The sequence below is a fragment of the Triturus cristatus genome, chromosome 4_1, assembly GCF_964204655.1.
Source record: "Triturus cristatus chromosome 4_1, aTriCri1.1, whole genome shotgun sequence".
NCBI classification, from domain to species: Eukaryota; Metazoa; Chordata; class Amphibia; order Caudata; family Salamandridae; genus Triturus; species Triturus cristatus.
The window spans coordinates 232,799,994-232,814,991 of NC_140585.1; the positions used below are offsets into that span (position 1 = coordinate 232,799,994).

The 14,998-nt window shown below is 45.6% G+C and overlaps 1 protein-coding gene across 1 annotated transcript in view; it reads left to right on the forward strand.

The window, feature by feature from the left end:
- Positions 1–10,941: 10,941 nt before the first annotated feature.
- LOC146854174 (aldo-keto reductase family 1 member B1-like) overlaps positions 10,942–14,998 on the forward strand; it is a 280,183-nt gene continuing 276,126 nt past the window's right edge. Inside the window, exon 1 of the mRNA XM_085651946.1 lies at positions 10,942–11,233. Within this exon, the coding sequence (XP_085508072.1) occupies positions 11,168–11,233 (66 nt within the window). The 5' untranslated portion in view covers positions 10,942–11,167. The remainder of the gene's footprint in view (positions 11,234–14,998) is intronic.

A 14,998-nucleotide genomic window follows, 5' to 3' on the forward strand; every position in this document is an offset into this window, starting at 1 on the left:
ACCTCCACAACCATGTGCACCATGCAGAAAGTTCTCAGATGCCCTTTAGTCATCCCATGCTCCAGTCCACACCGTACACCAGCTCAGGGGGGACAGCACTGCTTCCATGCATTTCAGGCCTCTGGAACTGCCTCAATAGCTAGTGGCAGCGACCAGTACCACCACGCGCAAGATCAAGCCTTGTCTCTTCTGGGCTGGCTTGTTGCTGCCTGCTGCTGCCCATCAGTCCGGGCCTCATGGACGGGTGCGGGAGGTCCAGCAGGCCCCAGCGAGTGGCACCTTTCTTTGTTCACCTCCCCTCATGTCACCGGGGGTTTTGAGCTCCATCTGTGTCCCTCACTGTGTTGGAGGACCGCCCTTCCTGCTACCGTGCAGTCCAGACCTCCGGGACGGCCCCAACAGCAAACCACAGCAGCCGATAAATTCACCGGGGCGCACTGGGACAAGCCGCATCTCTCCTGAGGCCCTGGAGCGGACTTCCCGAAACCCACAAGTCTGTGCCTCTTAGTCGGGTGCGGGAGGCTCCTCAAGCCCCAGCGAGCACCGTCCACCATTGCTCTCCTCCACTCGTGGAACTAGGGGTTTCACGCTCCGTCTGCTTCCCCTCGCTTCCCCTCGCTGTTTCATAGGGTTCGCCAAAGGAAGAGTGCCAATTCAGAGCTGTATCCTTGAGCCCGATCGATTGAAGGTGGTCAAGGAGTCTTTGATAATCAAGATGGTCTTTTCTCCTAAGTCAAGGGCATCCTTTACATATTCAGCAACTTCTAATAGGGCCCTCTCAGTGCTGAAGTGAGGTCTAAAGCCTGACTGGCTATAGTGCACTAATGGGATACATGACATATACAGAGCATATCTTTGCTGGCTTGGGTGAGTCCTAGGCAGGTTTTGTTGGATGCTAATTTGTAGCCAGTCATAGTGAAGTGTTATTGCTAGCAGAATGAAGGCTACCTATATGGCATATCTGTGTTGTGTTTGATGTATGCAATGTGCATGCCTATTATCTTCTTGAAATTTGTAAGATTATTTCAGTTTCTACCATGACTTTCATTACTGCTTCAATAGAGCCCTTTAGGTTTCTCGTTGTTTCATAAGGACATCACAGCACCATCTCAACACAAGGGGCAGGAAGATGGACCAATAATCCAGATGGTCACAAGCAGAGAGGCTGTGCAGTCTCTTTGAGGCATGGACACTGATGAGTGTTGATTCGCCACAAGGACAAAATAACAGATGGAGCAGCAAAGTTGTTGGCAAGAGCAGGAGCACCTTCTTAAAGGTGTGTAAAGTGCCTACGGCTTCGAGATAACAACTGGAAAAGCAATCAAAATTGAAGACCTCAGCAGCACCTGCAAACATCATCCACCTCTTTCCTCACCACTCTTCTCTTAGCCATACTTTTTCTTTACCCTCATCGTTTTATGACCTGTCTCTGTCTCCTCATTACCAGTAACAATCTTTAGGGTTATATTCTGTCAGTAGGCCTGGTCATCCTTTAAGTCGAGCCCTTAGCTTGCATCTTTAGGCCCTACAATCTCTACTTTTACATTTATGCTAATGATAAAATTATGGTAAAACATTTCAGTTCCATTTTAGTTACATGTTACACCCTGCCACAATTGTCTGAAATACACAAGATCATGGACTGGATGGGCCTCTATTGACTTATATTAAACACTCACAAGAATGATATCATAGTTGTTGGTGGCAAGTAGACGCTCTAGGATCCATTCTTTGTGCTGGCTGAAAAGGTACTTGACATCAGCCTGTAAAAACATCGAAGTCAAATGTATCACAGATCTGAATTTGGTTAGTCATGCCAATTCCAACTACTTGTTTCTTTTGTTTTATAACTTTTATTTATGTCCACAGGTTTTGTCACACGCTTCAACATTAGTGAGTGTGCTAACAATTCGTAGCATGTTAACAATATGCTACTTAATGTTTCTAGCACAAAAGTGCACATCTCAGTTTTCCATTTTGCTTTAGAGTTCATAGGCCATGAAGAGAGCTCTCCAATATCAAGGGACACAGGGCAAAGATACAGTCTATTACGTTATACATACATCAAAATAATTGGAGCACGGCCACAGTTCACACAACCTGGCCTGAGGAGTCAAGTCCTGATGTTGAGGATATTCCATCCATGCCCGAGTGTTGGAAGGTCAATAGTATGCATGTAGAGCCCCCTCTATATTGCCTCCCTGTTTTCATAAATGTATGGAAGGTTGTCCATGTTTTTTCGAATTTGTGTGGTGTGTCATACAATAATGCTGTTAAATTTTCATTAGTATAAATGGACTGTTGGACTTGGCCCTTTTTGCAGGGTCATCCCTGAACTTTTTGCCTTCCTCCTATATTTTTTCTGACCTGGTGTTGGCTGTTTTATGATTCTGGGCACTTTACCACTGCTGATCAGTGCTAAAGTGCATATGCTCTCCTTATGAAAAATCGCTGTATGGATTAGTGACTCCATGATTGGCTGGTTTGGTTTACCTGTCAGACCCTAGTACAGTGCACTGAGTGTTCCCAGGGCTTGTAAATCAAATGCTGCTGGTGGGCTTGCAGCACTGGTTGTGCCACCCACAGAAGCTGCCTGTAAAAGTATGTCTCAGGTCTTCCATTGCAGAGCCTGTGTGCAGTCAGGTACTGCCATGTTGACTGGGCAAGTGCACCCACTTGGCAGTCCCTAAACCTTCCCTTTTCTTCATAGCAGACACCCCTATGGAAGGCTAAAGGTCAGGGTGCATTGTGAGTATAAGGTAGGACATGCCCTGGTGTGTGTGGCATGTCTTAATAGTGAATTACAGCCATTTTCGTTTTTTACTATTGCAAGGCTACCTGTTCCCCATAGGCCAGAATAGGCAGTTTGATTATTACATCTTATAAGCCTAACTGACTCACGGAACTAGGTAGAAATTCGAGTTTAGAATGCCTGAACTCAGAATGATAAAATACATCTTTTAGTGAAGTTGGTTTTAACATTCTGTGTTTGAAAATACCACTTTTAGAAAGTAGGTATTTTCTTGTCTAACCATCCAAGCCTGCCTCTGCTACGTTGTGTATTCCTTGTCTGGAGTTTGAGTGACAGGGGCTGGGGGATTCCAGGAGACAGGGTGAGTCAGCACAGGGTTCATTAGAGAGATCTGCATGCAGATGGGTGGTATGAGTTGCACCTGGGACCTGAATAGGGCTGTGTCTTCCCTCCACAATGCTTGCTCCACCTCCTGTGGTGCGTCTGATGTCCCTGGCCTACACTGTGAAATAAAAGAAGGAGTCTGGTCAACAAAGGGCTCCAGGACTGACCAGAACTGGTTTGGACTAGGCAAAGGCCTCTCTGCCTTCAGAGAACAAAGAGAAACTATGTATAAAAAGGGGGACCCAGATTCCAGAACTTTAGATCACTTTTGGGAAACAAGAAGAAACCTTTGCTGAGGAGAGGAACCAGAGAAACTGAGGAAGAGACTATCCCTAAGCTGAGTGCTGTTTGGGGGATTGGCCTGCAGTGTTTGCCTGACTGCCAAAGAAAGGAGAGAGGAACTTTGTGTGTACTTTCATCAACTTGTGAAGGATCTCCAAGGGCTTGAGATAGAGCTTGCCTCCTGCTGAAGTCTCAGGGACAACAGACTTCACCAACCAGCTCCCCAAGAGTCTTTTGGAAGTGCCTGCTGCTGTGCTGGGCTTTCTGAGGGACTGCGTGACATAAGGAGCTGGAAGCGCGACTCACGAAGAAGAAGTGTGTCGCCATCGAGCCGCTGTCGTCACATCGCCGGAGAAGAGGATCGACGTTGCATCAGATGCCGCCGCATTAACAGAGAAGCGTAACACCACCGCTGCAGCTGTCGCATCATCGCCGAAGCGCCTCGCATCGCCGGAGAAGAGTGTCGCCGTCGCATCAGATGCCGTCGTATCACCGGGTCGCAGGGCCTGTCGTGGCTCAGAAGAATCGTTGATTTGCCGTACGGCTGTTGGGCATGCACGCATCGTGTCACATCAAGAAGAAGACGCCATCTTTGTCGCATTGCACCGGATCTTTATCGCATCACGGCGTTGCGTGCCGCATCACCACCGAAGCGCAGTAAGAAACGGACACATCGCCTCCCCACACCGAGTAGAACCGAGGCATCCCCTACGCATCAGTAGGGACCCGACGCATCACCGTTCTTGCGTGTAAGGAACTGATGCATCACCTTCCCTGCAACACTTTCATTGTATAGCGTTACTCATCCTAAGGTTCATTGAACTCAAAGTGTCGCATTTTACATCTTAAGAGAACTAAGCTATTTCTACCATTTGTAAAGTACAGTATTGTGGATTTTTGTCGTTTGTGGTCTTGTGATAAGTCTATTTAAAAATACTTATTTTTATACTACAACTTGTGTGGTGTCCATCTATAGTGTTTTCACTGGGTTACTGTGTGTGTTCACAAATGCTTTACATACTGCCTCTGAGATAAGCCTGTCTGCTCGTGCCAAGCTACCAAGGGGATGAGCAGGGGTTATTTTAGGAGTGTACCCCCTTACCCTGACTAGAAGCAAGGGTCCCTATTTCGTCAAAGGTACCTACCTCTGCCAACTAGAGACCCCCAAATCTAACATGGACTATACTTTTATCCACCAGACCTGTAGTGGGGGTTAGGGCTTGTTTCTAGAATTGGGCCAGAGTTGAGCAGGTTGGTAACAGTAGGTAAGTTGTGTGTTTGAATACTATTGGGGTTGTCAGCGGGTATATAGAGTTCTCTGCCAATAATAAGAGGGTCCATCAGGAGTTCTACTCCTGTGGTTGCCTCCACCATCTGAATTACCTCCTCACAGTAAGGTAGGCCCTTCAAGCAGGTCCATCACATGTGTAACATATCACCTCTTTCCCCACATCCCCTCCAGCAGAGATCAGTTTCACTGTTTACTGCTTTTAAAGGGGGGGATGAGATACCACTTTCCTTGTGTTGTGCGCTAATGGAAGATTTTGCCACCCTGCTCCATACCTATCAGCAAGATAATCTGAGCTCTCTGAGCCTGGGTGTCTACTCCAAGCAGACATATACAGGAGGAGTTGGGGGTAGTCGTTCTGTTTGTGATTGTTTTATGACAGTATACAAGTGAGAATTTTTTTTAGTCTTTTTGTGAAATAGGTTTTCAATCGAAGTCATGTCTCTATTAACTGTTAACCTCTCTATTCCTCACCCTATGTAACAGTTGGGAAAATCTGTATTTGTCATGTGGCTCGAGGCGGAACTGGACTATGAAATCCTCCCTGTCGATTAATGTCCCTTATAAATGAAGGAGGTCATGGGTGATGGGTAAGAGTTCATGCTACAGGATCAAGATACTGTTTCCCAATAGTCCAAAAGTATAGAATGGAGTGCAGTGGGGGGTTTGTTTCAGTCTGTATTTACAGGGCAGCCAGAGCATATGAGCCAAGGTTATATTGGTGTAATGCTGTTTGACTGTGATGTTGAGCATTGTGTGGGGAGGTTGGTGGCAGTACAGTGCCAGTTGCAATTGTGCAGCCAGTGTGTAACCTGTGATGTTAGGAAGCCCCACAGTCCCATCCACTGGTTTTCTGAACAGCGTAAGTCGGGACACTCTTATGTTAGAAGTATGTTTTGGATCTGTTTTGGTAGAGGAGATGTGCACCTGACTGGGAGTACCCGGAGGACATACAGTAGTCTGGGTACAAAGCTCACCTTGATGCAGATGACATGCCCCAACCAGGATATCTCCAACTTCCCCCATCTACACAGGTCCTACTACAAGACATCCACAGAGGGGGGATATTGCCGTCAAATATGTCTGTATTTCTAGTTTCCTTCATTTGAAAATGCACACCAAGATTATTCTCTATCTAATCATTCAGGCAGGGGCATAGCTTCAGTGGGAGGTGTTTGGGGGTGTGACACCCCCCAAATAAATGAATTTTTGGCTTCAGAGTTGGTTCTGGGGGACCTAAATTGGGTCCCCTATGCCTTCGTTGCTTTTTTATAACCTGGTTTGACTAAAAGGTTTTAACTTGTTTTTTAAAGCAGGATCTTAGACAGAGTCCCACCTAGTGCAAATCAGTATTGAATCTGTTCATCATGGGAACAGTGTATTCTGAACTTTGGCATACTCCACCCTTTGGCATATTGTTTTTTGGTTGGAAAAGTTTCGATTCACCCACCCCAAATCTAACTGGCTAAGCTACGCCCCTGCAAACAAGGTTGAATGTCTGATGTGACTTGCTCTGAAGCCTGACGATCTGGCTATGGAGTGCAGCGGCGGCTACTCCACAATGGCAGAGGAGCGTTGTCCCACTGGCTCAGCCAGCAGTCAAAAAATAAAACAGTATTGTTTTATTTTTTGACTGCTGGCCGAGCCAGCGTGCCCAGGGATGGGTGGGGCGGGGCCGGGTCAAGGGAGGAGTTGGAGTGATGCGCACTACTAACTGTACATGTCTGTTTGGCTGGCCGTCTTAGGCCATCTAAACAGACATGCGCAGTTAGGTTTCTCCAAACCGGCTGAATTGTACAGCTGGGTTGGAGAAACAGCACAGACTCCCTTCCCTGAGCGGAGCGTCAAATCAGCCTGCTCAGGCCAATCCCTTCACTGCTCTCATAACATAACAGGAGTCTGCTGCTGTCCCAGTGTCTGCTGGGACAGGGAAGGAGAGGAGCTCAGAAGCATCATGAGATAAGTTTTATTTTTTTATTCTCTCCCACTCCACCCACCCCACCACTGTTAATATGCGCCGGCCACCTATGATGGAGTGCTCTATATTTATTCTTCCCACAGTACCAGCTGCAGGCACACCAAAATGTGTCTCTTTGTTTGATCTGAAGAGTATGAACGTGAAACCCAAGGACACCAGTGTGAAATGATTGGCTACCAATTTCCTCTTTTTTCAAAATCTTTTTATTAGCTACCAATGACCTCTTGGTAGTTGATGCAACATCTATGGCAATGCACCTGGTTTTGTGGCTTCAGATTAATTCCTTCCAGTCCCTGGAGAACCTTGATTACCAAACTCATGAGAAACTGGTTGTCCGTCACATCAAGCTGCAATACTAGAATTCTAAACTTCCACTGAGAAAAATACTGGCTATTTGGTAATGTTTTAAGATCCTGCAAGTTCCAGGAGCCGGGACTTTGAAAAGAAGTTCAGAAGATATTTTGATAACAGAGAAATTTGCTTTGATTTTACTTTTACAGTTTTATAGAGCATAAATTGGGCCCAAGGGTGTTGTACTGCTCTACAAGTGAACCAGATTACATTACACTTTTTTTAGGCATAGAAAGATTAGCTGAGTTGTCCAGGATCTCAAGACATGGCCAAGATTTGAACCTGTTTCCCTGGTTCCAAAGTCAACAGGTCTAGCCACTAAGCCCTATCTTGTAAAGTCATCTCTCAGGATGGGTTTTGAAATCTCCAAAACATTATGGAAGTGAATTTTTCATATGTTCTATTATATGTTTCGATTTGAGAGGAAAAATATTGGTTCACTCGATACTTTTTCAATTTCTTCCCCAACGTTTATAATAAAACACCAGCCATGTTGATAAAATGCTCGACAGGTGCTAATTCTAGATAAAATAGACGTAGAGACACGTTTTCTTGGCAACCATATTATGGAACTCGATGATATGATCAAATTCCTCGTTTCTAGCAAAATAGTAAAAAGATGAAAATGCGTCTCTTAAGCTTCTTCAAAAGCAACTCATCTAACCTCTTTATAGGAGAAGTATTTGTGCCTATTATGCGCTATATGCAAATCCTACCAAAAATATCTACCAGGAGTGAAGCGGAAGCAAATGGGCAGGTTTCTGTGTAAAATGTGAACATGAGGAGTAAAGAAAAAGGACTATTTCCTCCTATGTTTATTGGAGAACCAGTCAATGAAGTAAAGCATGCATGAAAGAATATCCAGCATTTACTACTATATAATTGGATGTTACTACTTAATACAATTATGCAGTAGTAAACCCCATGCAAGGAGCATGGAGTTGGAGGGATCAGCCCCGATTTGCCTTGAGAGTTCGTGAATGCCCACCCACTTGTGAGTTAGTGGGCTTTCACAAACTCCTCCCGGACCTTTTCCCACATTGTACATTGTTACAGATTTTCTCCAGCAAAGCACTGGAATAAATCCCTGTCCAGGGTCAGGAGGGGAAGAGAACATCCCAAACATTTGTGGAAGTGAAAGGTTTCTGTACGACGAAAAGTATTTTACCCACGGATTGAAAACAGGCCCACTGAAAAGGGACCTTTCCCATACAGGAAATGTTTTGTGTATTCAATCTAATCTGCCTTCTGCGAGACAAAACTTCTTTGGACATTGCTAGCCCCCACTTTTTGCCTGGTATTTGATGTGGTTTTGATTGTAGTGCACAGGGTCCCTGCCGACCAGGTCCCCAGTGCCAGTGCTTCTTCCATAAAAACATATTCCCAATTGGTATTTCTGTCCCCTGTAAGTCCCTAATAAGTGGTACTCTGTGTATCTAGGGCTGAAGATGGTTCCCTGAGATCCACCTCACTAGGAGCACGCCACTGCCCTTCCAACTTGCATGCCCTTGTGGGAGAAAAACAACAAAGTCGACATAGCACCCTGCCTGGGTGCCATGCCAGCCAGCACTGCCTATAGGTATAGGTAAGTTTCCCCCTCTAGCATGCTTTTCAGCCTTAAGGCAGTGTGCACTATACCACAGGTGAGGGCACATATGCCTGAGTAGATGTGCCCCTACAATACTTCAGTCCATTCTTAAATATTGTAAGTGCCAGGGAAGCCATAAGGAGTACATGAGCTGGGAAAGTGAACCACTCGAGTTTCCCAGCACCATGATGGCTTCACTGGAACCAGGACCTACCGACCCTGGTGTGGGCACTGGCTAGCTTTCGGTAGCCCGCTACACACATACGTGTTTCTGGACTCCTGGGTGGAGAGCCTCTGCTCTCTGGGACCAGGAACAATGCACATCCTGGGCAGAGGGGTCACACCTTCTCCCCCAGGATGGGCCAGTGCTTGAAATCAAAGGCCTGCTGCCTTTGTAATGCAAGCTCCAGCCTCTGATGCTAGCAGCTGATGGCAGCCCCTGGTTTACACCCCCACTTTGGGCAGGAAAACTGGTGGAAAGAATTTGAAAAACTAGCCCACCTTTGCCAGCTCCCCCCCTGAGGTGGAGGAAGCAAAATCAAGGACACTTTTCAGTCCCCTCCATCTAGAAGATGAGGGGATTCCTCCAATCAGGGCTAGATCTATGCCCCCTCCCACAGGAGGGTGGTATAATAGCGGGTGTCGTCACCCCAAGTAAGGTGTCCATTATCCCTACCTATTACTCCCCTAAAACACCCCTTAAATATAGTATTTAGGAGGCTCGCAAAAGACCTATAATCTAGATCTGCATCAACCTAAGCAGAAGGAAGACATCCTGCAGAGAAGACTGAAGACAACGACTGCCTTGGCTCCAGCCCTACCGGCCTGTGTTCAGCTTCAATGAACCTGCAACCTATCTTGCAGCCAGCGACCTCTGAAAACTCTGGGGGGACTGCTGCCTTTGAGAAAGACTCCAATCTCCCGTGGACAGCAGACCTGTCCAGAAGAAAACTACTCCAAGGGCTCTGGGTCCAGCTGGAACCGCGACTCCTGCCCACTCAGCACCCCACGGCCTGAGTCTGAGTGGCTCACCTGTCCAGTGAAATCTCCCCAGCAATCCTGACCTCAAATCCAGCGTTGGATGATCTCTCCTGGCCTCCACGACGGCACCTGCAAGTGTGAATCCAGAGGCTCCCTCTGACCGCGATCGGCTGCGGGAAGAAAGTCTGATGTTGAAAGGCACCCCTGCACCCGAAGCCCCTGGGCATTGGTGAGCTGAACCGACAACTGAGGGTGCCCCAACAACCCCCTGCAACTCTACTTACCTCTGCTGTTGTTGGTGGCCCTTCTGCAACCTCTGGTGCAACACCTGCAGACTGTTTGTCGACAACAGAATCCACATTGAAGAGCATTGGGCGCCCAAAACCGAAATTGCACCCTGCACCCGGCTGCCCCTGTGCCGCTGGTGGTTTATATTTGGTGCTGCTTTGTGGCACCCCCTGTGCTTAATCTAACCCCCAAAGGTTGGCCTGCATATGATCTTCTTACCTGCAAGCAGAGTGGCTTCAAGCACCCCCAGTTTCAATTGAAAGGCATTGGGCTAGACTCTGATTGTGACCTCTGCACCCGGCAACCCCTGTGCCGCTGGTGGCGCAGTTTAGGTGTGGATCAACTTTTTGAGTTTTGAGCCATTTGTCCATTATTAGTCAATGTTGTGCATTAAATGTGTTACACTCTTCTGTGTTAGGCCTAAGGCTGCTTTCACACACTACCACTAATAGAGCACTTTGGGTTTTACATTGAGCCCTATACACTTTTGGGGAACCCCTGAACGCTGTGCTGGGTATAACCACTTAGTGGCAGTCCTAAAATGTTACAAAATATCACATTACCAGTAGTATGCCTGGAAACCTGTGAGTGAAACTACTTTCCAAACCTACCCCTACTACTGCTAATGTTTGTGAATTTCCGGAAGCAAAAATTCTTCACCTGTTCACAGGAGTACATCAGAGTGTTGCAGATGTACTACTATCTTTATAAATCGGACGATATGTGTTTTCCTATCTCTGATGATATATGTACACATTAAAATTAAAAAGGCAACTTTGAATCAGAATAGCAGGAAAAAGCCATAGACATACATTGCAGTGCCGAATAAGGGCCCCAGGCCCAACTACCATGCCAAGAATGCATTTGTTTTGGGAGACGGCACAACTGCATTTTTGGCATGGTAGTTGGGCCTGGGGCCCTTGTTTGGCTCTGCAATGTATGTCTGTGGTTTTTTTCTGCTAATCTGATGCAAAGTTGCCTTTCATATATAAAAGTATGCATTCGTCATTAGAGACAAGAATATGATTTGTTTTTTGGGGGGGCGGGGCACAACGGGTTGGAAAAATAATTACTTTTTCTGACTTGTTCGGTCCCGAACGGCCTGGCCAATGAGAATCCCAGAAAGCCCAGGCCATCTAAGTACACAGAGCTTTCAGGCGTGTCCCCTCACGCGCTAGTACAAGAGCTTGCACAATTCGCGCTTCCTGCATCTCACGCGCACCTTTCTGACAGAAGTTCGTCTCCAGAAGAGCTGCCTCGCGACCTCCATCAGTCATGGCTACCAGCGTGAAGCTGAACACCGGGGCTCTCATGCCAGCGCTGGGGCTGGGCACGTGGCAGGTAAAGTGTTCTTTTGCATGGATCATGCAGATCACACGCTGCGGCAAAAGGGGTTTCCTGTGTAAACTCTACACAGCTGGGCTACACTTCTACATGCCTGGCTAAATCTGACTGGCCCTGAGTGAGATTCAGTTAATGAGTCCGGAAGGTGCAAATGTTTTGGTGACCCGGTGCAGATGTTTTCAATGTGAAAAAACCTTTCTGGAGTCTGGATAGAAAAGTAAGACCTGGTATATATCTTTAATATTTAAGTCACTAAATAATGACTTATTTATATAAATGGCACAGAGGCTGACCTTCCACAGCACAGCATGCGGGTGAACTGCTATGTGGTACCCTAGCTAGTGTTAGTCCTAGCTAGTGTGAGTGTGGCTGATGTCTATCCTCTGTGTTCAGTGACAGAGTTTACGTACAAAACCACAACAGCTACACAGCAGCACTGCTTTAGTTGTCGGTATGAACAGCAGGGAAGTTGTGCACACAGCTTGCACGACGGGCGCCTTTTGCACATACACTTTGCACTGCCTGCGCTTCTGCACACAACTTGCACTGTTAATAAATCTACTTATAAAATAGCTTTCTCAATGGTACTTCAGGGACCTGCAGTTCGTGAGCCTGAATCCCTGTGAGGCCCACTTGCCTTTACATCTTTCCGAGACTGGTAAACTTAAAATCATGAAACTGGATAATGCTATCATCCTATATTTACAGCGCTTAGAAACACCCGAAGTGAGACATGGAGAGCTGTATTGGCATGCTCTTTGATAATTCAATTCTGGTCAAATTGGAACTTTTAATTAAGATGCTTTTGTCAGGCTGGATGAAAATACAGAAGTATATAGCTAGCCCTAAAACGAGGGTCACTAGAGAGAGGAGAGTGAAGTGTGTTTCAGTAAGGCCTCTCCTGCATGGTACATGAACCAGAGGGCAAGGGTCAGTAAGTCAGTCGCTCTGTGAAATGCTGCGGCTGGTGTGATCTGGGCAGGTAGCGGGTGGCAAGCCGGACTAGGGTGAGCCACTCAGCTCATGATTTTTATAGTGATGCGCAAGCTAAAGTCTTTTTGAAATAATTCAGCCTGGCTGTGACCTATGCGTGCCTCGTCCTCACCATCCTGAGGACTTATGTTTCCCTCATCTTCATTGCTTGATTTTTCTGGCGAGAAAGTGTCACTCATAATCGTTGAATGTCACTCATAATTACACTGTAAATATGAAAATGTCACACATAAGCAATCTGGAATCTAGGCAGCTATGGGTAACTATAATCTAATACATGGATGTTTGATGTTAGATACTACCCTGATTGAAGTAGAACTAGATTTCAAGGCGCTTTGCACCAAAATCTCCCTGAGTTTGTTTCAGAACACCCCCCAAAAGCAATCCCTACTGGGGCGTTGGTTTAACAACGAATGTACCAAAACGCATAAGGAGCTAAAAAGGGCACTGCCTACCATTCCTAGTGACGGAGAGCAAATAAAAACTATGAGGGGTAATTATAAAAATGTGATTGAATGTTTGAAAACAGAATAGCGGAAGAAGGGCGTGGGAGGATCTGGAAAGTGCAGGCTCCCTCAAAGACTCCAAAAAGTTCAGGGAAATTATAAATCGCTCTATGTTCACTGAAGATGTGAGACCGATGGATTCACTGATCCTTGGTGAAGTCTGCGAAGCTCGCTTTACCAGTATTTTTAACCCTTCACACAGGAGGACAGACCAGGTAGTACGGGAAATACCCTATGATCTAACTGAAGCTTTACAGCTCAGTCTGTCCATCTTAGTCCAAGAGGTAGAAGTGGTCATTGCACAGGGTGCCCCTTGATCTTTTTAAGAGAAACCCTCATTTGTGGGCACCATTATTAACAAACATCTTTAAAGCAGCCATTACTAGGCCACTGCGGAGGTCCTGAAAAGAGGTGATAGTGGTACCTCATTTAAGAAAGGGTGACAGAAATGGCACTGTGTGTTACAGGCCTATATCATTGATCGACGCAACAGCAAAGGTACTGGGTAGGGTCCTACTCGCATGACTAGAAGAGTGGGCATCCACAAAAGGTGTTTTGTCAAATACTCAGTATGGTTTCTGAAGGGGCCCAGGTACGACTGAACAATGGCTCAGTTTGTCCCTAATTGTCAGTAAGCACATGAATTCCATGAAGAGTTCCATGCACCTGGCCTTCATTGACTTATCTAGTGCTTTTGACACTGTCAATCGGGACAAATTGTGGGCCATGATGGAAGATATGTGTGTCAAAAAAACATTAGTAACCCTTCTTCGTAGGCTTCATACAAATACTTCAGTTACTGTAGGATATGGCAGTATGGGGCAGAAAACAAATTCCATAAAGTCTACAGAGGGGTGTTGTCAAGGTTGCATTTCAGCCCCGTTTTTATTTCTTATTTACACAAATGGGCTTGGGGCCTTTTTTATTAAAAAGGGAGCTTGATTTCCCCAGAATTGGAAGGAATTTTGTCCTTCTGGTCTCATATGCGGGGAACAACCTTTACAACGCAACTTTTACAACGCACTACACTTACAACGCATTTTTTACAACGCAAAATCCATTACAACGCATTACATTACAACGCATGACACTACAACGCATTTTTAAAAACTACCTTTACAACGCATTCCATTACAACGCATACTACCTTTACAACGCATACCATTACAACGCATAATATTACACTACACTATCCAACACTTACCCTACTGTTGCACCCCCTGGAGTTAGAATAGTAATTTTTACCCCTATACTATCCAACACTTACCCTACTGTTGCACCCCCTGGAGTTAGAATAGTAATTTTTACCCCTATACTATCCAACACTTACCCTACTGTTGCACCCCCTGGAGTTAGAATAGTAATTTTTACCCCTATACTATCCAACACTTACCCTACTGTTGCACCCCCTGGAGTTAGAATAGCAATTTTTACCCCTATACTATCCAACACTTTCCCTACTGTTGCACCCCCTGGAGTTAGAATAGTAATTTTTACCCCTATACTATCCAACACTTACCCTACTGTTGCACCCCCTGGAGTTAGAATAGTAATTTTTACCCCTATACTATCCAACACTTACCCTACTGTTGCATCCCCTGGAGTTAGAATAGTAATTTTTACCCCTATACTATCCAACACTTACCCTACTGTTGCACCCCCTGGAGTTAGAATAGTAATTTTTACCCCTATACTATCCAACACTTACCCTACTGTTGCACCCCCTGGAGTTAGAATAGTAATTTTTACCCCTATACTATCCAACACTTTCCCTACTGTTGCACCCCCTGGAGTTAGAATAGTAATTTTTACCCCTATACTATCCAACACTTATCCTACTGTTGCACCCCCTGGAGTTAGAGTAGTAATTTTTACCCCTATACTGTCCAACACTTACCCTACTGTTGCACCCCCTGGAGTTAGAATAGTAATTTTTACCCCTATACTATCCAACACTTACCCTACTGTTGCACCCCTGGAGTTAGAATAGTAATTTTTACCCCTATACTATCCAACACTTACCCTACTGTTGCACCCCCTGGAGATAGAAAAGTAATTTTTACCCCTATACTATCTAATACTTACCTTAAATGCAATTTAATATTATGCGTTGTAATGGTATGCGTTGTAAAGGTAGTATGCGTTGTAATGGAATGCGTTGTAAAGGTAGTTTTTAAAAATGCGTTGTAGTGTCATGCGTTGTAATGTAATGCGTTGTAATGGATTTTGCGTTGTAAAAAATGCGTTGTAAGTGCATGCGTTG